The following is a 22,329-nucleotide window of genomic DNA, read 5'->3' as shown; positions in this document are numbered from 1 at the left end:
CCCAGTGGCCTAATGCCTTGAAGTAGCAAGGACCAAGTCCGCTGCATCAGGCTACTTGGGCTGTAGCATGGCTTGGGAAATATGAAACAGTGGCATCATTTGCCTGAGTCAGTCTTCCTGAGGTTCCCCGGGGGGGAGTATAACTCAGTACCATGATGCAATGCACTTTACAAAATGACCAACAATTGCTTTACTGATGGACGACGCTAATTAGTTGTGACCGAGCCTTGCAGTGCAATTAAAGAACACACCTGGGCCTTTAAGGGAGCCAAAATTCTGTTTACAAATCTAAGTTCTGTGGCCAAATCGTGAAGTCCTTTACTCTCTTTCTGCTGACCTGAACCTCCCATTTAAGTTAATGGGAATTTTGTCTAAATAAAGACTGGGTAAAAACGACTGGATTTTGTCCCTGTGCTATTGGTTTTTCGTAACTGTTAAATGAAGGGGGTTTTCTATCTTGGTCTATGTCTGCAATATTGTCCCTTTTATGTCATGTGGGCTGCAGTTGTTTTGCATGTTTAGGGAATGTGTTGGGTAAGAATTGCAAAAATCAATCAATCAAATTCTCAGACCTTTCTGTTTTTAATTGCAGGGCTCTTGCACATGAGAAATTCACAAAGTAAGTGTTTGTTTCTCTAAAATGCCTTTCTACGATACCATAAACAAGTTAGCACTAGCAAGGATGGGTCGATTGGCGTCTTGTCTACAGTATTTTTGTCTGTGATGGTCTGAGCGTATGTTCTGTTAGTAATAGAGTTATGTGGTTTACTTTGTAATTTACTGCTGCAGCAAAAGTCCACGGACTAAAGACATTTGATACTGATAGAATTTACAAAACAGTTTCTCACTGTGCATCATCGAAAGCTTTCCAAGCCTATTTTAAATAGGCACTATCACTTTTAGACCACCTACTTCTTGTGAACGCTGTTCCATTTATTTCTCTCTAAACTGCAAATATATAAATTTAAAGTGTAAGCCACAAGAAATGTGACGCCTGTGTGAATTCTGCAACCAATCAACTGTTGGCTTTCATCCTTTTTAGGGAGCTGAAATATGTGATTCAGAGATTTGCGGAAGACCCAAGACAAGAAGTGAGTCTCTTTTTCCAGTTTAAGCAGAGTAATAATCAAAGGGATTGTGAGTGCACTTGTCAAAACGTTTCTGCAGGAAGCAGTACAAGTGCCAAGCACTGTGTAGTTCTCAGTCTGCTGCCCTTGATTCACCTAGAGAGCCGAAATGCATTCAGGATATAGGCTGCAGTATTATGAATGGCGTCTTGCCTTGGATATAAACATGTCTTCCATCCTCGTCGGCAGAAATTAGTTGATGATGTCATTGCTGTGCAGTAAAGTGCAACCAGCAAGAATTATTTTCCGATTTGCTATATGCTCCCTCAGGCTCTTCCTCGTCTGTTGAAAACAGGGAAGCAGCAAGCTCTGGATCCCGTGATTTACAAAACAAGAAGTTTTTGTTTAGCTGCGTTTCGGTTCCGTTGTGTGCCAGCGACTTTGTTCTCATGAACAAAGAAGGGTATTCCTGGAATCAGCGCATAGCTCTTGCGTCGTGACGGCTGACTGCTTCACAGCCACATATGTAACTTGTTTAACGTAGTCAGCTGCAGCTGATTCAGACAGGGCCTCTCCTCTCCATTAATCTTCTCTATCAGCATGCAGTGAAAAAGAGCTACCACAGAACTACAGGCCAGGAGTAAGCTGAACCTGAATTGTCGTCCGGGCCGAGAATTTTTGGCATTCGGGGGGGTTTTTTTGACTCTCTGAGTCAAACTCGCCACTCTGAGGTAACTCCATTGACTTCTGTAGAATTACACCACAGATGAATTTGGCCCAAGACTATGTACGTATCCAAATGCAAGATAATTAGCTTCACCTCCCCCTCACCAAAAACCTGAAATAAAGCTATGCCCATTAAAATGAGAGAGTCACAAGTAGGACTCTTGGCACCTTAAAGACTAACAGACGTATTGGAGCATAAGCTTTCGTGGGTGAATACCCACTTCGTCAGACGTCTGATGAAGTGGGTATTCACCCATGAAAGCTTATGCTCCAATACATCTGTTAGTCTTTAAGGTGCCACAGGACTCTTTGTTGCTTTTTACAGATCCAGACTAACACGGCTACCCCTCTGATACTTGACAAGTAGGACTGCTTGCTGTAATGCATCAGAGCCCAAGAAGGGGGAGGACTCCTCTTAAAGGCCATGGAGCTAGATATAATAGAAGCTACAATGGCAGTGGCATGTGCAGAGCCTAATTTGGACTAATGAGTGCCAGTTGTTTGGGCCAGTTCTTCTGCCCAGTTTCTGCCTTTTCTGTCTCTGCTGCAGTCTCTTTCCTGGCTTTCACCCCTTCCACCTGGTGAGGTTTCATAGCAGCAGGAAGAATAACAAAATTTGATAAGTCGAATGAGCAAGCCACAATCTGCCATTGTTGGTGTTCCGCTCACACCAGAAACGAAGACGCACGTGGTGAAGGGAGCTCAGGAATTTAAGCCTTTTGTTTTCTGCTCTAGATTAATGCCGTTTTGAACTTTGTGTGAAGGAAATGAAAAGGGCTGTTCAGCCAGCATTGATAGAGTTCCACTCCTTGTTCAAATGTTGATTCCGTTGAGTGATGCAAAAATCATGAATTGCCTGCAGCTCTGTAAATAATCATATTAACACCAAAGGAGGAATCCCCCTTGCTTAGTGGAGTGTCTGCTCTGGGGATGCTGGGTGACATGCTGAGAATATTGGCGGTAACCCTAACCTTCCAAGTTTCAGAGTATGCATCCGAAGAAGTGGGCTGTAGTCCACGAAAGCTTATGCTCTAATAAATTTGTTAGTCTCTAAGGTGCCACAAGTACTCCTGTTCTTCTTTTTGCTAACCTTCCAAATGTCTTTGCTTTGTCTGGCAGGTCCACTCGTGTTTGCTGAGTGTGCGGGCTGGCAAAGATGGCTGGTTCCAGCTATACAGTCCTGGGGGAGTGGCCTGTGATGACGACGGAGAACTATTTGCCAGTATGGTACGTGTCTGCAATAACGTGAGTTTAGTCGTTTCTTTGTAGTCTTTAGCCCATATGTAGCTGGTGATAAGTAGCTTTATTTGCTTTGTCCCTGTCTTGCAAAATTATGACACTGTGAACCATCAGTGTTTAACCAGTAAATCCAAACCTTCATATAACTGGTTGTAATCCATTGTTCTCACTTACAATGGCAATTTGGCTTGTATGTTAACAAGCAAGCCATACACGTAGTGTTTATAGATCATTAAATAAGCTCCCTCAACACAGCCTTAAAACAAACAGAAGCGGGTGTTTTTTAAAAGGAAGTTAGGAGCTACATTTTCAGAAGTGGATGCTGTCTCACACAATGCAGGAGTGGCATCCACACTTTTGAACATGCAGACTGAGCATTTGTATGGCACAGACAGGCACTAGCACAATAAAAGACAGACAGATGTGCTTGCACATGCAAATAACTGAATTTGCATTCTTATTTTTAAAATTTTGACCCATTTATTTTATTGGTATCACCCCCCCACCCTCAAAACTCCCACTGGGTGGTGATCACCATTAATGATCTGATTGTCAGTAAAATACAGTCACCTAAAGGGATTTTGTTCATGACACCCACCCCCAAAGCCTTCGGTCTGAGGATTGTAGGTTACTGTGGATTTTCAACGAAACCGAAACATTGGAACCAATATTTACACACACATTGTAACATGTCTGTCTAGTGTCTCTTCTCTATATGCATGTTTTCATATTCTGTTTTCTTCTGGGGGATTTAATTGGAGAACGTCAACATTGCTCTGCTAGTTATTGTTACTGTTAGAAATCATGGCAATGGACACAGGAGATCCGAGTTCATTTCCTGGCTCTGCTACAGACTTCCCATGTGAGCCGTTTACATCCCTCTGTGCCCAATGTGTAAGGTAGAGTGGGGAGATATTCCTTCCCGTCTTCCTGTTGTGAGGAGACCTGTGTCAGAGCCGACAGGGATCTGTCACTAACTTAGGAGCTTAAGTCCCATAGGCATTTTTGAAAATGATCCTCTTGGGTGATGTAAGTACCTACGTGCCTATCTGTACAGTCACTGAAACTCAAGCTGATCAGCGAATTGTAAACCGGATCCTGGTCACAGCTTAACTTTTTCTCTTCTGTGTTCTGTCCTTGCCAGTCCTAATCCCTGTCTTTGTTAAAACTGAATCCTTGCTCTTGAGGCAGCTGTGTGACTGCATGGCATTGACAAGCCCAAGGTAGCATGAGAGAGCCTGATGCTCCTAGCCCATAGCGATATGGCATAGCCTGGGCTCTTTAAAAGGATATTGATAAATATTTAAAGAGCTATGAATGACTAACTGTAAAGCTTGAAAAAAATCCTGTTCTGACTTGAACCTTAGCATTTCAGTATTTTTTCCTGCTCTTAAAAAAAATATATTAATAGGGACATTTGCCTGAAAATGAGAACCTTTTGGCTCGGAAAGCACCTCGCTTACAGACAGCAGCAGCAAATCAACGCTTAGGAAACAATGATCCTTTGTTAATGGAAAGTCCTCACGGACAATAAAATGAGGCATGAAAAAAGATACAATAGTATATGATCTACTCTGTGTGCAGAATGGTTTCTGCTGTAGAATAATTTTCAGAGTTTTCCATGAGGTTTCAGCTGTTCTCCAGCAGAGTCCAATATCGCGGTAGCACTGAGGAACTTCATGAGGCCTGGGGCAAAGCTTATAACATGGATCTCCTCTAAAACATCTAAGGCCATACTCTGTGGAGTCTGTATAGAAATAATACCTCAAACCTCATTTGTTGTCCATCTGTTGCATAGTATTCTTTGCATACACATACACATCCAAATTTTCCTTCAGTCTTATGCAATATATGTGGCCGTTGTGTAGAAATGGTCTATCTGCTGTGGAATAGCCATGCTGTTAGCTTCAGAAAGATGCAGCTCTCACTGCATGCTGTTTCCGGTGTCAGCCTGGCCCAGGAGAAGCTGTAAAAGGTCACGCACACTGTTCGGCGAGGAAGCCAATGTATGATTTCTCAATAGCATTCTATGTGCAGTGCCATGGTGAACGAGAAGTCCAGGACTCCCCCACTCTCCATTCCAGACGCCTTGGAATTAGAATAAGGTCTTTGCCATGTTCTTCTATGAGAAGAGTCCAGTTTCTTAACTGAATTTTGCAAGTGACTTTGCATTCCTGGCATAAAACTATCTCTGCGTATGTTGTGATGTCACGGCTCCAGGATTGGCCGTAGAATATGGAGTCTGTAAGCTGGCGAAATGACTCAGCAGAGAAGAACGAAGAGGGGCTCAGTGACGTCTTATCTTCACGGGGGGGAAAAAATGTGTGGAAGAGAAAGCAAACCAGTGTCTCATGAATGGGAAAGGAAAAGGAAGTTTCCCAGGTCTGTCTCAGCTCACTCCCGTGACCAGGCTTGACAAAGCCCTGGCTGGGATGATTTAGTTGGCGTTGGTCCTGCTTTGGGCAGGGTGTTGGACTAGACGACCTCCCGAGGTCCCTTCTACCCCTGATATTCTATGACCTCTGGGGGGAACCCTGCCTTCCCAAGGCATTCCTCTCACATGCACACCCCCAGTTTTCCAAGCAGCCACTCTGATAGGCTAACCTCTTGTTCCAGGGAACAGGTGGTGGTGTCCGTTGTCAGAAAGACTTACTCGCCTCGCTCAAAGGTTCTCATCCAACTAGGTCAGCAGCATGAACCAAAAGCCATCAGCAGCGATCCAGTGGCCTCTGTGAAATGGGTTGATTGCCAATACCACCCCAGTACTTCACCCGGCTTCCTTATTGGCCGTCCCAGAAGAGAAACTGAGCTACAAATGAGAATGAAAGCTGCATTTGGGCTACTCTCCTGTCCCTCTAGATCAGGGCTGTGTGGGGAAGACTGCACTGCCACTGCCCACCTGTCCTTGGGTAATTGGAGGACTTTTCCTGTACTGTCAGTTCAGCTCCTTCATTAACCCTGTATTCACTGAGGGCCAGAATCTGCTCCCACGACTCATGCTGGGTAGCACCTTTCTCAGTGAATTAGTCCCATTGAAATCAACGAGCTATCAAGGGATCATTCAAGAAGAATGCAAAGATGGCCTTTTTTGCAATGAAGCTATTGAAATATTGCAAGCTCTTTGTCACAGTACTGACTGATACAATTTCCCTTGCGGTAGATGGGATGTGGCTCTTTGATTGTTTTAGGGACATCCACATTACTTCTCTAATCTCTACCAATCTTCTCTTCTAAACAGGTTCATATTTTAATGGGGTCTTGTTATAAGACAAAAAAGTTCCTGCTTTCGCTGGCTGAAAACAAACTTGGACCCTGCATGCTCCTGGCTCTGAGGGGCAACCAGACCATGGTGGAGGTAATTCCTAGAGTAACCACTCAAATATATTTTGTGGGCAATAAATCGTGTCAGAATCCTTTACTGCCTCTTCCAGAGCAAGACCTACTGTGATTATAGAAACATTAGGCCAACTTTAAAGCTATTGTATAGTCAAATCAAACAAATAGTGAGGGATGTTCTGTTCTTTTGATTATGTGGTTGCCATGAAATATTGTTTTACCACAATTATGAGCATGAGATACATGAAAGGTGGCTGTAGATACGTTTGGAAGGATGTTCACTGGAGTCATTCAGAGGTTCCATGATATTATGTGCTTTTGAATCAAGAAATGACAGTGATTGCGATGGCTGTGTAGAATAGGACAGACAAAGGCAGTGGGGTTGTGAGGGCTAGAGAACCAGCACAGCCAATCCTTGAGGAGGCTGATGTCTAGTTCAGCAGTGTATGGAAGGGGGAGAGATGTAGTGCAGGACAGGACGGAAGTTTTTAAAGACATTCAGATGCCCTGCATAACTTTTATACATAAATCTCCATCTGTAGGCTCCATCAAGTGTTAGGAAACCTGTATTTCTCGTAGCTAATCAAAAAATGTATGGGGTCACACTTTTAGAAAGAGTATTTTAAACTGCACCTGCAAAATTAGCATCCAGGTAAAAAGTGCATTGGAAATTGTCATTTGTTTGCACCAACGTGCACTTTTAGTGCACGGAGTGGCATATTGGTTTTGCCCTAACAGGTGTGCCATGTCATTTTTGTGGGTGCCTTTTAGAGGAGGCTTCTTTGGAAATGTGGCTTTGTTTTGGTTCAGAGGGAAATATGAGATGATTAAATAGGGAAAAGAAGTTTTAGTTCTTCACTAGCTTATTTCATTTACTTTAGGTAATTTTAATTGTATCTATATTAAGAAGAGGCAGAGTTGCTCAGTGGATAGAGCGCTGACTGGGACTCAGCAGACCGGGGGGTCTGTTCCCAGCTCTGCCAGTGCCCTCCTAGATGCCTTTGGGCAAGTCACTTCACTGCTCTGTGCCTCAATTTCCCCATCTCTAATATGGTATGTAATGATACTGACCTCTTTGTAAAAGCACTTTGAGAGCTGTTGGTGAAAAATGCTCTAGAAGAGCCTTTAGGTATTCTCATTTATTATTTATTATTAATCCCTTTAATGTGGGGGATTTGCTGTGTTGCCTGAGTTCTTTTGATGCTTGAATTTTACATTTTTAAAAGGATTTTGGTAAAAAGAGAAAATCAGTCAAAAACGATCAGGAGAGCAAAGCTGTTTTTTAATTGCCATGTGATATTGAATGGCTGTAGAGGGTAGGGTGGATAGGTCAAGTGTTCAGAGACCAAAAGCCATTCTTTACCATCAGTAAATTAGGATTGGTAGATTTTAAGGCCAGAAGGGACCATTAAGATCACCTAGGCTGCATAATAATGCAGACTGTAGAATTTCACCCTGTAGTTCGCGTCTATCCCAGGATACTCACCACAATCAAGATATTCAGAAGAAATGAACGGCAAAGCTCCCACTGAGTGATCTTCTTTTTTTGTTCTCCTGCTAGATTCTGTGTTTGATGCTAGAATATAACATCATCGACAACAATGACACGCAGCTCCAGATCATCTCTACCCTGGAAAGCACGGACGTGGGAAAGAGAATGTATGAACAGCTGTGTGACAGGCAGAGGGAATTAAAAGAACTGGTATGTCACCCTGCATATGATATTGCCACAGTACATAGCAGCCTGGACTCTCCAGAAATGGAGGTGCAAAGGAAAGACAACCAGGGTGTGCAGTTCCCTGTGAGCAGCAGAGTGGGAACTGTACTCAGAGGATTTCACTGTACATGTATCCCTAGTGTGATATTTCTCTGTGAGTTTGAGCACATATTATGCTCCTGTCTGAGATTCAATAACCTGTCTCCAGTCAGCGTAAAGAACAATGGTGACATCTGACTGTACGTCGGATTGTCACATCCTGCTACCTTATTACACACAGGTGGCATTTGGGTTGCAGCACAGCCTGGCATTTTGAAGTGCTTAGAACTTCACATCATCATCTTTGGGATGCAGCTTTAGTGCTTTGTTCAGTTCCCAGGTGATGGGTCTGACGAGTTCAAGCAGCATTAAAGCTTGTTAACAAGTTCCTCGTGTTGAATTTCCTGGTTTTAAACACGAGAGTTACAAATTCAAAATGAATTTTGTCCATTTTGCAGTGATTCCTCTTGGTCCTTCCAAACATCCTATCTCTTTTTACACACTCTGTCTCTCTCTCTCCACTCTGTCCAAAGAAAGAACGTGCCCAGGTTAACAATGATTTACTAAAATAAAATGAATGCTCTGACCAGCAGCAGAATCCTACCCTGTTCCTACACCTTAGCCCCGCTTCACAAGATTATTTCATCAATGAGGCTAACCTCAGATTGCCCTGTTGAACCCAGGCAGAGCATTGCCTGATTGCACCAAAAAGCATCAAGTGCTCGAGCATGGAACTCGCTTCAGCAGCAGCAAACCTATCTTTGTTCCATTGCTACTGCATACTTTGAGAATAAATTCAGTCCACCTAGAAGAACAAGGCAAGATGGTGGGAGAACTGGCAAGAAGCTTAGGAACTGGGGCAGGGCGTGTTCTGGCTTAAAAACTTGCTGTATTCTGGTTGAGATCTGAAATGCGGCCAATGGCCTGTGTAACCAAAGTATGTTCTCTGTTACAGCAAAGGAAAGGTGGTCCCACACGGTTAACACTGCCATCCAAATCCACAGTAAGTTAGTCTTGTTAATAGAAAAAATAGGCTTTGTCTTTCCTTTTTTAGATATACTGATGTACCGTTGTCACGGGCTGCACAGGGAGAGATGGGCCCCAGTAGTTTTGTCAGTCTAAAGGGCAGCCGTTCCATTGGGGATTCCACAAGTAAGGGGAAACTTGTGCTTTTAGGTCTGTGCAGCAGATTTTAGTGCCACTACAAGTGTGGCTTAGATTGTCAGATACGTATCCGTGCGTAGATTTGGAATTTACAGTAGAATCTGGTGTATGGATTTGAGGGAAGGATTTTACAGAAAACATAAGCAAACTTCAGGACGTCTGATTCTGGACTCTACATTTGAAAGTTTGAAACAGACAATCAGTTACAGTTGGCTACAATGACGTACACCTTGATTAATCCTGGTGAAGTCAGTTAATTGAGCTGAGCAGAATTGGGACCTAGAACTTGAAATGGAATAGACTTTGGATCTGGGTAAATAACATATCTTGTGGGTAATCTGACAATGAATCCCACGGCTTCCATCATAATACACTTGCAAAGAAGATTTTGTTGTAATGTTAGACTCAGCTGGGTTCATTTTTCAAGGGTTTATGAGGCAATGCTGACACAAGTGTTCAGCTCTTTGCCAAACAAGCAACCATGCAGAGTAGTTCTGGTTTATTGCTATAAACATGCGGCGCAATTGTGCAACTCTTGCTGGCCAGCATATCAGTCAGGTTACTGCAGCTGGTGGCAGACCGAGTATTCTCTGGTTTATCACACTGATATTTGCTTTCAGGATGCAGACCTGGCCCGGTTATTAAGTTCGGGATCCTTTGGAAATTTGGAAAACCTCAGCCTGGCCTTCACCAATGTAACGAGTGCCTGTGCTGAGCACCTCATCAAACTGCCTTCGCTCAAGCAGCTGAACCTGTGGTCAACTCAGGTACGTGTTTTGCAGACAGAAGGACTGAGACGGAAGCAGTGCTGACTAATTCTGAAATTGCAGGTTATGTCATTGTGAGAAGAATGTGAGTTCTGATGCGTGAATAGGCCTCCTTAGAATGCATTTGCTTTCCTGCTATTTTTATATGCTGGTTTATGGCTTAGTCAACCATGTTTTCCTTATTTTAGAAGGCATATTGTCATCTCAGGGAGTAAGAACTGCAATGCAAAACTCTGCAAATATTTTCAGACGTTGAAATGAATTTCCTTTGGTCACATCACACCTCTTTAGTGATTGCTACTTATCAACACTCGAGTGCTCCAGTCTTGACTTTGTCGAAACAAAATTTTAGATCATAAATGTCAGTGTGTTTGCCTCGGAAATGCTAGCGCTTTCATTTAGTTACGAAAGAGAGACAATTCCATGCTATTTATCTGACCAATCTCAATACAGTCTGTAGATAATGTTCAAGCTACTTGTGGTGAATCATCCATGAATCATGATGAATCCAGCATTTAAAAAACAAGAACAGAAGAGGGGGAAAAAATCAAATAATGAATGAATGTGAGGAAATTGCAATCAGCTGATGGTGATTTTTGTTAACAGAGAAAGGCCAAATTCATTAAATAAATTACCCTACATTTAACAAGAAGGGCATTTAAGATTTTATTTTTCTTTACATTCCGTGCTGGTTTTGGTCTCCAGGGTCCAATATTGAATAGATTTTGTCCCTGCAATATTAGCACCTCATAGTAGAGCTCACCAGAAATAGTGATTGGTTCCCAATGTAGCTGTGCAACATTTGTGACTCTTTCTCCTCAATATTTCACATGAACATTTTTGCCATTTTGTTCTACAGAGTTTTGCAAACAACAAATGTCCCTTTTTTGGTGCAAAATTGGACAAAATGTCTCACCAGAATGTTCAGACTTTTGATATGTGATTTCTGGAGATGCCTCTTGCTCAAAATGAGTTCATTTTTGTTGGACAAGGAGTCTTATCTCTTGCGCAAAAAAAAAAAAGCACAAATTTTGGGGTGAAATAATCTTCTGGATTTTGTTTGTTTTGTTTTTTAAGTTGAAACGTGAGATTCCAAGTTTGGAGCCATTTTGCCTTTGATTTTGAATATCTTGTGCAGCAACATAGAATTTGGAAATAGCAGAGATCAGAGTCAATAAGACCATTGCCCTACCAATACTATATTGTTCCTGGCACCAAAGTAGCCAGCTAATGCTAATTGGTGTGATACAGTTGGGAACTGGGCTGAGACTGCCATACGCCTATTTCACATAGACCGGGTGGGAGCTCTCTAATATAAGGGGCGCATTTTCAAAGGATTCGATCCAGTGAAGGAATGGCCTTGTAGATTGTAACTCAGGAAATCTGTTTTCAAATTGTGAAATACCAGAAACTTGTTTATGACATTGAGCAGGTGGAATGTGTATCTGTGAAATGTGGATAATACTTCCTTCACCCTTCTTTCTTGTCATCTGAGTGTGTAATAAAACTTGTGGGGTGGGGGGGGAGTGTTTGACGTCTCCTATGCAGACCACGCCCTGGATATTCCGCGTACCCAGCCAAGTTACTTGCAGAACAATATTCTACCTGTTTTTAATGGAGTTTGCTTGTGCCCGGCAGTTTGGAGATGCAGGTTTGCGGCTTCTCTCCGAACACCTCACCATGCTGCAAGTGCTCAACTTGTGTGAGACTCCCGTCACAGATGCTGGGCTGCTGGCACTGAGCTGTAAGTGACCCAAATACACTCGAGGGGGAATTCGTGTGGGCCAAAGACAAGGATTTCTGGGCTGCGCAATGATTAGAGAGAGGCAGGGGGTGTCCAGGTTTGGCTTTCCATTGGCACAAGTAGCAAAAACGGGGATCTGAATCTCCCAAGCCTGCAGGGATAGGTGCTGGATTTGGTGTCCCTCATGGGATCCTCCCCCCAGTAGTAATTCACCTCTACCTTATGCTCAGGCCCACTGGTCTTAGACCTGCACCGCTTCCTTAATACTCCCCATTGTGGGTGTACCTCTGTTGGTGGGAGTGTGATCTTATGAAGAGTCAGAGAGGGAATGGCAAAGCCAAGATGGCACATGGAGCTGCATTATAAATCAGTTGGGCAGCTGAGCCTCTTGGGAGGGGACCAATTTTATATTCCCCGCTACGTTTTGTGTCTGTGGTTTTTGGGAGGGGAGACCCCAGCTTTAGTTAACATTATAGGTAAAGAGGAACCTCTGAACTAGCCATTCAGGATCCCACACAGGCTGAGAGCTGCATGAGAGGGCTGGGGAATCATAGATGCCAAAGTTTATGATAAACGTCATACACACTGCATGTAGAACTGTGACGTGCATCAGCAGCTGTCTGACGTCACAAGAGGTACCAGATGTGTCAATACCTGATGGCGTGGTGACTTCCCAGGCAGAAAAGTCAGGTCAACAATACGCTGTAGCCTAAAATGAAATTAGATTGCGTGGATTGGTGATCAGCATATTCTCCTGCACAGTATAAACACCCCCACAGTGTGGACTGGTGTTAATCAAAATAACGCATAGGCAACCAGTGCTCTTGAGAATAAAAGCTGCAGTTCAGGGCAGTGCTTAAATCCCTCTGAAGTCAATGAGGCTTAAGCGCATGCATTAAAGGCCTTCCTGAACTGGGATCAATATGCCATTGCCCAGTTTTGAAGTTACGTATTTTATTCTTAATAACTGTGCCTATATAAACCACTCTTTGTATAGGCATTGCCCTATGGATAAACCAGAATTAAGTGGTTAGAGATAGGCCAGCCCATAAATATCTCTCTGTATGTTTTCTTTTTTTAGCCATGAAAAGCCTGTGTAGCTTAAATATGAACAGCACCAAACTTTCAGCCGACACCTATGAAGATCTCAAGGTATTTCAGTTTTTGAAATCCATTTGTAAAAGTCAACCAGTAGTCTGTGAATACTGACAGCGTCCGCATGAAAATACGAAGACGTTGGATAGCCTAGGCCAGTATAATGTGTATCAAGGAAGTGGTGTCTTGAGTTTTCCGCTGGTATTGGGATTGGTGGCGGCATCTTTATATATTTTTGTCCTCATCATTGGTAATTGGTGGGGCAGCCTTTGGGGAGACCTTGTATTTCATCTGCTTGAAAAAAGAGATGTTCTGTAGTCCAGTAGTCATGGAGAAATGGATGATCTGGAAACTCCAGAAGAAGAAGTGGACATTGCCTAAATTCAGATGTCTGTGTGGAGCATCTCAACAGAGCGTAACAAACCCAGGAAGGTTTAAGTCAGGAAAAGCACACTGTGCAGCGTAAACTGTGGGTGTTTGGGGGGAAAGTGACTGCAGAAATAGCATTGGGAGGTTTTGTGTTTGTCTCTCAGTGACACCCACATCTAGTCTGCTGAACGTATAAGTAAAAAGCTGGGAATATGAAACTCAAGCTGGACTCTTTCTGGTTTATGTGCCATCAGAAATGAAATGTTCCTATTGCAGAATTTTTAATTGGGTCTATTAATGATGTACAAGCTAGAATAGATTCTAGTTCACTCTCCCAGAGCTGCGTGTGTCCTCTGGTGCTACCAGGATTAAAAGGAGTAGCAATTTAATTAGGAGATCTGACTCTGAATACGTACAAGTTTCAGAGTAACAGCCGTGTTAGTCTGTATCCGCAAAAAGAAGAACAGGAGTACTTGTGGCACCTTAGAGACTAACAAATTTATTAGAGCATAAGCTTTCGTGGACTACAGCCCACTTCTTCAGATGCATCCGAAGAAGTGGGCTGTAGTCCACGAAAGCTTATGCTCTAATAAATTTGTTAGTCTCTAAGGTGCCACAAGTACTCCTGTTCTTCTTTTTGTGAATACGTACAGAAAATTAGACTGTTTGGGCAAAAAGGTGCCATTTTTACTTAGATGTTTATAAAGGCAGAACTCCTCTTTAAACAGAGCCCACCTGTGCACTGCCCCACACACCAAGATTTGCCATGTTCAGAATTTGTTGTCCGCATTCTTCCAGGGACTTCATAGACAGTGTGTTGTAATGCGCCGGAGTGGAGCAGGGATAGGGAAGCAGCCATGGGTGGATTCAGACAAGGGCTGTGTGAAGCGTGATGGTTCTGGTTCTCATGACTTCACACAGACTTTTTCTTCATTTCGGTTTTGAGTGAGTCATGTCTCTGGAGATTTGTAAACTCAAAATGGAACACCTCGTTCCATCGACTTTTGTGTCAAAATCTTAGATTGTCTTAGGTTCACACAAAAAGGTCACAAACCTGGGCTGAGCTTTGAATTTGAGACAAGTCCTGGAACCAGCAGAATTTAAAAACTGCTTTGAGGATTCATTGCAAATGTACATCCTAGTTCTTGCTTTGGAGACAGAATTCACCTATAGACCTGATCACAGGGCCATTATCATGTGGTTTTTTCAGGGCTAGCTTTTCCAAACCTTAATGTGCATGTGCATCATAATTGTGCATGTAAAAAATTGCATCCCACTGCACACCTGATTTGTACATGCAGTTAACACATTTGCACTTGCATCGGGTACTTGCTTGAGCAAATTGTCATTTACTTGTCATGTACACACACAGTCATGGTCACTGACTATTGGGCCCTGAAAGAAACAACACCCTTCTGAAACATGGTCTGTTAAAATAAATTAGTTAAAAGAATCTCTGGTCCCACCCAGCCCCTGAGCTCTCCTGACAGTTTCTGTGGCTTTATAGTCACATTTTCCTGTTTTGGTTCTGCACTGCCCTGACGCTGCATGGCAAGACCCACACAAGCAAGTGATAATATGGGGCAAACAGCAAAACCTGCATGAAGTGTTGCCAATTTCACAAAATTAAGCAAGCTGAAATAACAGATACACAAGTCATTTTCCCTCTGATCCCTTTTACTTCCATTCATCTGAGGGGACACTTGTAAAAGTAGTAGGGGAAAAAATCCAGACAGAGGGTGACTTTTTCAAAGAGAGAGAGACCAGCTTTCCTTTAGGCACTTGGTTTTGTATCCGTTGGGAATTCCGATTTCAAAGTGAGTATATTTCTGATTAAAAACCTTTCCTCCCCACCCCACGCGTCTTTGGGAGGATTCAGCCCCCAAACCCTTATAGCAATGATGACATTTCCTGTCCACCTCCCTCCGCCAGCGACACACTTGCGTGCACACAGACGCCCACGTATGTACTAGGCAGGCTGAGCCAGACAATAAATAAACACCCACAACTGAAGTCATTGCCTAACTGAAAAATTATTTGCTGGCAGAGTCTGTAGTGTTCTGACTAGCTCTTATCAAAATATACGTGCACATAAATCTTAACGCAGAGGTAATAATCACTCCTAGAAACTTCAACAACCCCATAAGGCGCTAGTCTAATTAAGTGTTTGTTTTTAGAGAATTATACAATCGCAGTAAGAGACCATGGAAATGCAACTGACAAATAGCAACAACACAAAGAGCCTGAGTCTGATCTCACCTGCATCCGTAGAAATTGGGAGTAGCCCAGAGAAGTTGATGGAACTACACTTTAAGTGAGATCAGAATTAGACTAAAAGTCATTAACAGTTTTGGGGATCTTTATAATAAATTGTAGGGGTGAATGGGGAGGGAAATTAGGATACGAAGGGAGAAGTGTGTGATGCTGTGTATTTTATTATGCGACTACAGGAGTGTCAGCGGATTGCTTTTACAAATGTCATTTTAAGGTTTTACATACAGCAAGTTGTGTTAATCGGTTATAACCAGAACTAAAGACCAGGGTCTGGTCCTTATCTTGCATCTATATAATCCCATTGGCTCCAGTAGAGTTGCTCCTAATTTATATTGGTGTAACTGAGACCAGAACCAGGTCTCATATGTCTTTAAACTGGGTTTCTCATTGTTTCTTGAATAAGGCCTCAATCCATCAAGCAATTACACATGTGCTTAACTTTACAGGCAATAGGGCTCCTCATGTGCATAAATTAAGCACGTGCTTAAGTGTTCACAGGATCAGGGCCTTTCTGGGGTGGCTATTTGGTTTCGCTCATTGCACCAACCCTCATATTGTTCTGACAATGCAAACTTGTGAGAACCTCCAGTCTTATCAGTAATTCTGATTTTTTTCCCTCCCCTTTCAAAACAGGCTAAATTGCCCAACCTGAAAGAAGTGGACGTGCGCTACACCGAAGCCTGGTGAACTCTCTCTCTCTCTTTAGCTTCTGACAAGAAGAAAAAGATTTTAAAAACAAAACCAGAAAATAAAACAACTTTTGGCTAATACCTGTAGAGCAGTGAGTTCTGGGACTTCACTTCTAGCAGTTGTGGTTGTGAGATAGAGGAGTCGCTGTGTGTGGGGGAGGGTGAACTGAGCATGCCCAGACCCTGCCTAATTCTTTCGGCTTTGTAATTTCAAAATCAACATAATTTAAATTGGAAAAAAAAAAAGACTTTGTAGCAGCAAGAGGATTCTAAAGAGTGGGAAAAACCCCATCCTTTGTGGATTTTATTTGCCTTTGTGTTTTATGCTGTGCGGAGGAAAAAAACAGAATGCATCAATTTCTCATGGTTTTAATTGGGTTCCCTCAGCTGGAGTTCATCCATTAGGAACTCCTCCTCCTTCACCGTGTTTGTTCCAGGAAGGCAACCTATAAAACATCAAGAGAAGATAAAAAAACAACCCACATGATTTGCACCTCTCCCTGTGTCCTTGCAATTGTTATGCAAAGTAATTTTGTTGTACATAAGATTTACATAATGCACCTATTTAAAAAAATGGTTCACAAATAACAGGTCTGGGACCTGTCTTTTATTTATGAATTGTTAATCCTTTTACCTTTTTTTTTTTTTTTTTTTTTTTTTTTTTTGCATATAGTACTGTATTAACTAGTTTGCTGTCTTGGTTTTTTTTTTTAAACCCTCCTTGAGGAATTGCCTGTTAGTAGTGCATACCGTACTATAATCTATCTCTGTGTCAGAATCCTCGCTCCACTGCATTTCTGATTTAAAAATGCCTCTAACATCATGCAGTCAGAAGGAAAATATATAAAAAGAGGGGGTGAAGGGAGAGGCGCAGGTATTAATAAAAGACATAAATTTTATTCCTGAAAGACTGTAATCTTTCTCTTAGCCTTTTCAAGCCATATCAGGGTTAGGCTTTGGGTGGGGGCAGGGAAACGGTGTCAGTCATTTTGCCAATGAGATATTTACAAAACTTGGTAAATTTCACAAGTTACCTCTGTCATTTTCTGTTTACGTCCAATATTTCAAACAAAAGTTCTCCTGGAATTTCGTGCATAAGCTTTTTCTTTCCCCCTTTCCTTTCATCATGCACGCATTGTTTTGCATGTTCCTCTTGGGAGAGTAAAAAATAACATTGTCGCTGATCTAATGGCTCTGCCCTGTCTGTACATGTGACCACTACTTTCCAAATCTCTTTTCTGCCCCCCCCCCCTCCACAATTGCTTAAAAAATGATAAACAAAAATTGTGGTTTCTTTTATAAATATGCTGTTGGCTTTTTTTCATAATGAGCCTTTGTTGTACAGAGCAGCTTGGTTTTTTTTTAAATGTTTTCTTTCAGTTTAGCACTGTTATTTTATTCTTGAGCACCTCAAGATTTAACATACAGCCAATGTAATTTTTTTATATATAAATATATATAAATATATATATAATCTTCAATGGAAGCCAGGCTTTTGTTGCAGGGGTGGTTTGTTTGGGGGGCTTTTTATTTTATGGGGGCGGGGTTGTTTTTTTTTACTTTGTTGCTAGATAGATTACCCCTGCCCAAATATTCTTACCAAAAAAAAAAAAAAAGAGAGAGAGAGAGAACAATTGGTTTAAGTCTTAACTCACTTAGTGTGCCAGGTATTTTTTTTCCTCTCAAATCCCAAACCTGTATAAGAACACAGCACGGGAAGAAAAGAATAAAATAAATAAAAGAAAAATTATGCCAACGTTTTTCCTTAGCACTGTTGCTTTTACCAATGGTTTACTACTGTTCTGTAGCTGTGTACAAAGAGATGTGAAATAATTTCAGGCAAAAATAAACTGTAAGTGAATATCTTTTAGCTGCATGCTTTGTGCTTTTTTTGACTAAAGCTCTCGCACTGGCTGGTGGCAGGGGAATATCTCTGATACTTCCAGGAGATGAAGAATGGCTTTGTGTTGAGGCACTGGACTGGGTCTTAGCAGATCTGAGTTCAATAACCTGCTCTGCCACAAATTTCTTTGCCTCAGCTCCTGCTCTGGTAAGATAACACCTGTGTTGTCTATATATAAATTGTAAGCTTTTTGAGGTGGGACAGTTTCTTATTCTGTGTATGTACAGCGCCTAACACAATGGAGCCTCACTCTCACTTTGGGCTTCTCAGCACTTCTGCAATAAAATCAATAACAATAATAAAGGTGATTGACATCAATAGAAGAGCCTAAGTAGATAGAACATAACCAGCAAGTCAAACTATAAGGTTAAAGCACTGTGCTGGGACTCAGGAGACGGGAGCTTCTATTCCCAGCTCTGCCACTGGTTTGCTAGGCGACCTTGGGCAAATCACTTCACTGGCTGCTTGCCTCAATTTCCTCATCTGTAAAATGGGGATAATGATACTGACCTCTTTTGTAAAGCGCTTTGAGATCTACTGATGCAAAGTGCTAGATAAGAGCTATGCAGTGGTGGTGTAGTTGTGTTGGTCCCAGGATGATATTACTTGGGCCAATAAAAGATATTACCTCACCCTCCTTGTCTCTCTATGTAAGAGCTAGGCATTATTATAAGAATTAGAGGCTGCACTTACATTGCTTTGTTTTATTACTGGTCTTTGTATGGATTAGTCCTTGTGAAAGCTGACTGACCACTCTGGAGGCTGGGTGCAGCCCGAGAAGTAGTAGTGCCAGCTTTCCTCACCACCTCCAGCCTTAACCTGGGGGCGGGCCCTGTAGAGCTGAGAGGATAGTTAAGTCTCCATGCCGGTTCAATCCTTGGCACCTCCAGTAGAACTGATTATCTGCTGAAGCATTCCTAATACACACACACACGCACAACTGTGGGCTGCTATCACAGGAGCAGCTGTATGGGTGGATTTTTGAGATGGGGGCACCACACTGAGAGTGCCAAATTCAATTCACATAGGGCACCAGACAGCTTTTGGATGGAAACAACTTTCAGCTATTACCAACCTTGGTTGGCTTTGAATTGGTGACTTATGGGTGACAGACTCACATATGAGTTCCCTAAGCCAACCATCCAGTCCCTAACCCAGGTCTTCTCTACACACACCTGGCAAATAGCTCCTGAGGGGCACTCAAAGCAGGGAGCCCTGGAAACACTGCGGCATTTCCGGCCCCAGAGCGCGCTGCTCATAAATTGGAGATAAGCTTCAGGAAAGCATCCAAAAGGACTCTGATCCTGTGGAGATTTGCCCATCGTCGCAGATAACCCACCACACAGCGTGCGGGCAGGATGCGAGCAAAGCATCCAACCATGGCCTCACAAAGGCAGTGCCACGTCTAGACAATTATCAAACCCTTCTTGCCTCTAGTGAACCCGGCTTCCCGCAGCCTCACTCTCCCCTCGGCTAGTGTTTCCAAGTTCCTTCCGAGTCAGTTACTGCTCAGAAAGGCCGTAAGAGCCGGGTGTGCAAACCTACCTTATTCCACAGCTCAGACTGTACACAACTGAAGAAGAGTGTTTTGAGAATCGTCCCCCCTAACTGGGGAAGCACAGGCTGGACAGCGATGTACCGAAATGGAGAAATCGGACCTTCTCCTCTTCCCACTGAATAAATGGGAGCTTTGCCGTGGGCTTCGCTCTGTGACCCAAGAGTGGCCAACCCCTCCATCCCTAAGCGCCATGAAAAAGACTTGCGGGAGGGTGGGAGTTGTGTGTTTGCAGATGGGAAAGGACTCGGGATTCATGCAGCTGTGGATGGGGGAGAGGCTGCATGTTTGCAGCTCGGGGGGGGTGGGGGAGGCTGGTCCAGTGTTTCCAGTGGGGAGGTGGTGTCTACGAGGCTGCATCTACCAGGATGTGGTGTGCTAGTGAGCTCCAGCTGGGGTGGGAGCTCATGGGGGGACCCTGCTGGGCGAATCCATGAAGCAGCATTTCAGAAAAGTTTCCCAAAACCCTTTCATCTCAAGGCAGCTGAAAGAGCAAACCCGGGGCGAGCAAAGCCAAGCTGCTGTGTGATGCGTTTTATAGTCCTCCCTGGCGATCTACTGGATCTGTTGGTCTCTGAGTGAAAGAAAGCCACACAGTCTAGCTGCCAGAACCTAGTGACCTGAGCACTGGATGGGAGCCAGGAACCCTGGTGTTCTGATCCATGCTCTGAGAAAGCCTTCCTGGGCGGCCTTGGGGCAGGCATCTCCTGTTGCTGTCCCCATGGACTGTGCCAGAATTAGACCCCACGTTTCCTTCTCAGCCACCGGTCTAGCTCTGAAATCACTAGTAGGTGAGTATGCTGAGGGTGAGTGTAATCCTCCAAGTACCTTCCCCCTCACCCAGATGTCCCTGCCTTCGCCTCTCCATCTCCTGGGAGAGCCCCCACACTATATGAAACACAGGCACACACTATATATAGATATGATTTACTTAATGTTTCCCAACACCACAGATCAGAGAAACTACACTTTCTTAATTCCTGAGTATCCTTACTTTCCTTACATTTATAAACAGTTAAACCACAGTATTGCCATTATTTTTATGTGAAAGACAACTTTGACCACTCTTAGCCTTTGTAAAGCCAACCAGATGTCCTTGTTGGAACCCATCATTCAACTGTTATTGCTCTGAAGTTTGAGTTTTTAATGATTTTTTGCCAACTAAATATAGTACATGCATAAAAATATTTGCTTTAGTGCCATCTATAACATCCATTTTTTCCATCCACTCTCCTTTCTATTGACTAGGGAATATCTTGGGTAAATATTTGAGAGGAACCACTTTGATTAATAACATGTCTCAGAATATACTTTGTCAATAGTATTGGTTATACAGGCATATTTCCTATCAGGATGGTACATAGTGCTTATTTTTAGAAATCATACATATGTTTTTAAAATACTAGATGGAAACTAATATTGTAATAGGCTCCAAATTCCAAATACATATACACACACATCTTACAGTGCTCATTTAATCTTCAAGGAACATTACCTATATAAAATTCATAATATCTATATCCATGTTACTAATAACACCTTCATGGATTAAAACAAAGAATTGTTAAACTTTCATTTACTGTCCATTATTTATGTTGCTGTTTATTTGGCACCTTTCACTCTGTTTGAACAGTGAAACTAAACTAGTCTGTTTCACTTTCCCTTGATATAGTAAACAGATTCTTGTTAATTTCACTTTCCAGTTGGCATACACTAGCACAGTGTTAAACACTGCAGGAGGAAGTTGAAGATAGGATTCACACAGGAGTTAAGAAAGTTAAATCTCAGGCTATATTGGCCTCTCTTTGCAACGCTCCCATTGCCATTTTCAGTAAAATCAGTAATACGTGAAAATGCTTCTCTGAGGTTTTGTAAACCCCTTTTTTCAACAAAAAACTAAACATGGGGCCTAAAATGTATTGCCAGTTTTCCTTCAGGTAAAGTGTTTTCAGCATGTTTGTTATGTGCTACAACTTGTTTTCTGGGTGTATTTAAAATGGGGAAATAATGAGTTAGGTATATGCTTGACAAATTTTATTAATGATGATAATGAGATTAGTGATTCTACTGATTTTCTTTGTCAAGGGCTTTGAGTTCTACTGAAGAAAAGTTCCATATAGGAGGTGAGGTATTACTGTTATTTGGTCAGTAAAATACTACGTTGTGAACCTGAAGGGATAGTGCATTTATCAAAAGAGCCTTTTGAATTTCAAAGGGAGCATAATAATAAAACAAAAGACGTGAGTTTCACGTGATCATTGTTTTATTCACAAGAGGCAGCTGCACCACTATTGTGCTTCAGTGTAGATACTTGCTAGAGTGATGAAAGAAGGCATAGTTAATCCACTGCCCAAGGAGGCAATAGCTAGGTAGATGGAATTATTCATGGTGTCTACTCTACACCATGGGTCAGGTTAGCTTAACTACATCACTCAGGGGTGTGGATTTTTCACACCCCTGACCTACGTAGCTGGGGCGACTTAACTTTTGAGTGTATATCTGGCCTTATTCACGTATGGGAGGGGAATAAGCTATGCCGATGTAAGGCACCTTTATACCGGTACAACTATGTCCACACTGGGGGTTGTTTCAGGATAAGTTCATCAGTTAAAAAAAAAACTCATGCCCCAACCAGCATAATTATA

General features: G+C 42.5%; 1 protein-coding gene across 4 annotated transcripts in view; it reads left to right on the top strand.

The window, feature by feature from the left end:
* Positions 1–18,096, top strand: part of CMIP (c-Maf inducing protein) — a 178,877-nt gene extending 160,781 nt beyond the window's left edge. For 2 of the 4 annotated variants that reach the window (XM_054048859.1, XM_054048861.1), the window contains exons 12-21: positions 593–619; positions 1,043–1,091; positions 2,913–3,038; positions 6,271–6,387; positions 7,930–8,070; positions 9,080–9,127; positions 9,909–10,055; positions 11,694–11,799; positions 12,881–12,951; positions 16,171–18,096. In XM_054048859.1, coding sequence (XP_053904834.1) covers positions 593–619; positions 1,043–1,091; positions 2,913–3,038; positions 6,271–6,387; positions 7,930–8,070; positions 9,080–9,127; positions 9,909–10,055; positions 11,694–11,799; positions 12,881–12,951; positions 16,171–16,224 — 886 coding nt within the window. In that variant the 3' untranslated portion in view covers positions 16,225–18,096. The remainder of the gene's footprint in view (positions 1–592; positions 620–1,042; positions 1,092–2,912; positions 3,039–6,270; positions 6,388–7,929; positions 8,071–9,079; positions 9,128–9,908; positions 10,056–11,693; positions 11,800–12,880; positions 12,952–16,170) is intronic. The other 2 variants (XM_054048860.1, XM_054048862.1) reach the window with 1 other exon arrangement.
* The last annotated feature ends 4,233 nt before the right edge of the window (positions 18,097–22,329 follow it).

Source organism: Malaclemys terrapin, chromosome 14, assembly GCF_027887155.1.
Source record: "Malaclemys terrapin pileata isolate rMalTer1 chromosome 14, rMalTer1.hap1, whole genome shotgun sequence".
NCBI lineage: Eukaryota > Metazoa > Chordata > Testudines > Emydidae > Malaclemys > Malaclemys terrapin.
Note: the sequence above shows the minus strand (reverse complement) of the source record. Positions and strands in the feature narration are given on the sequence as shown.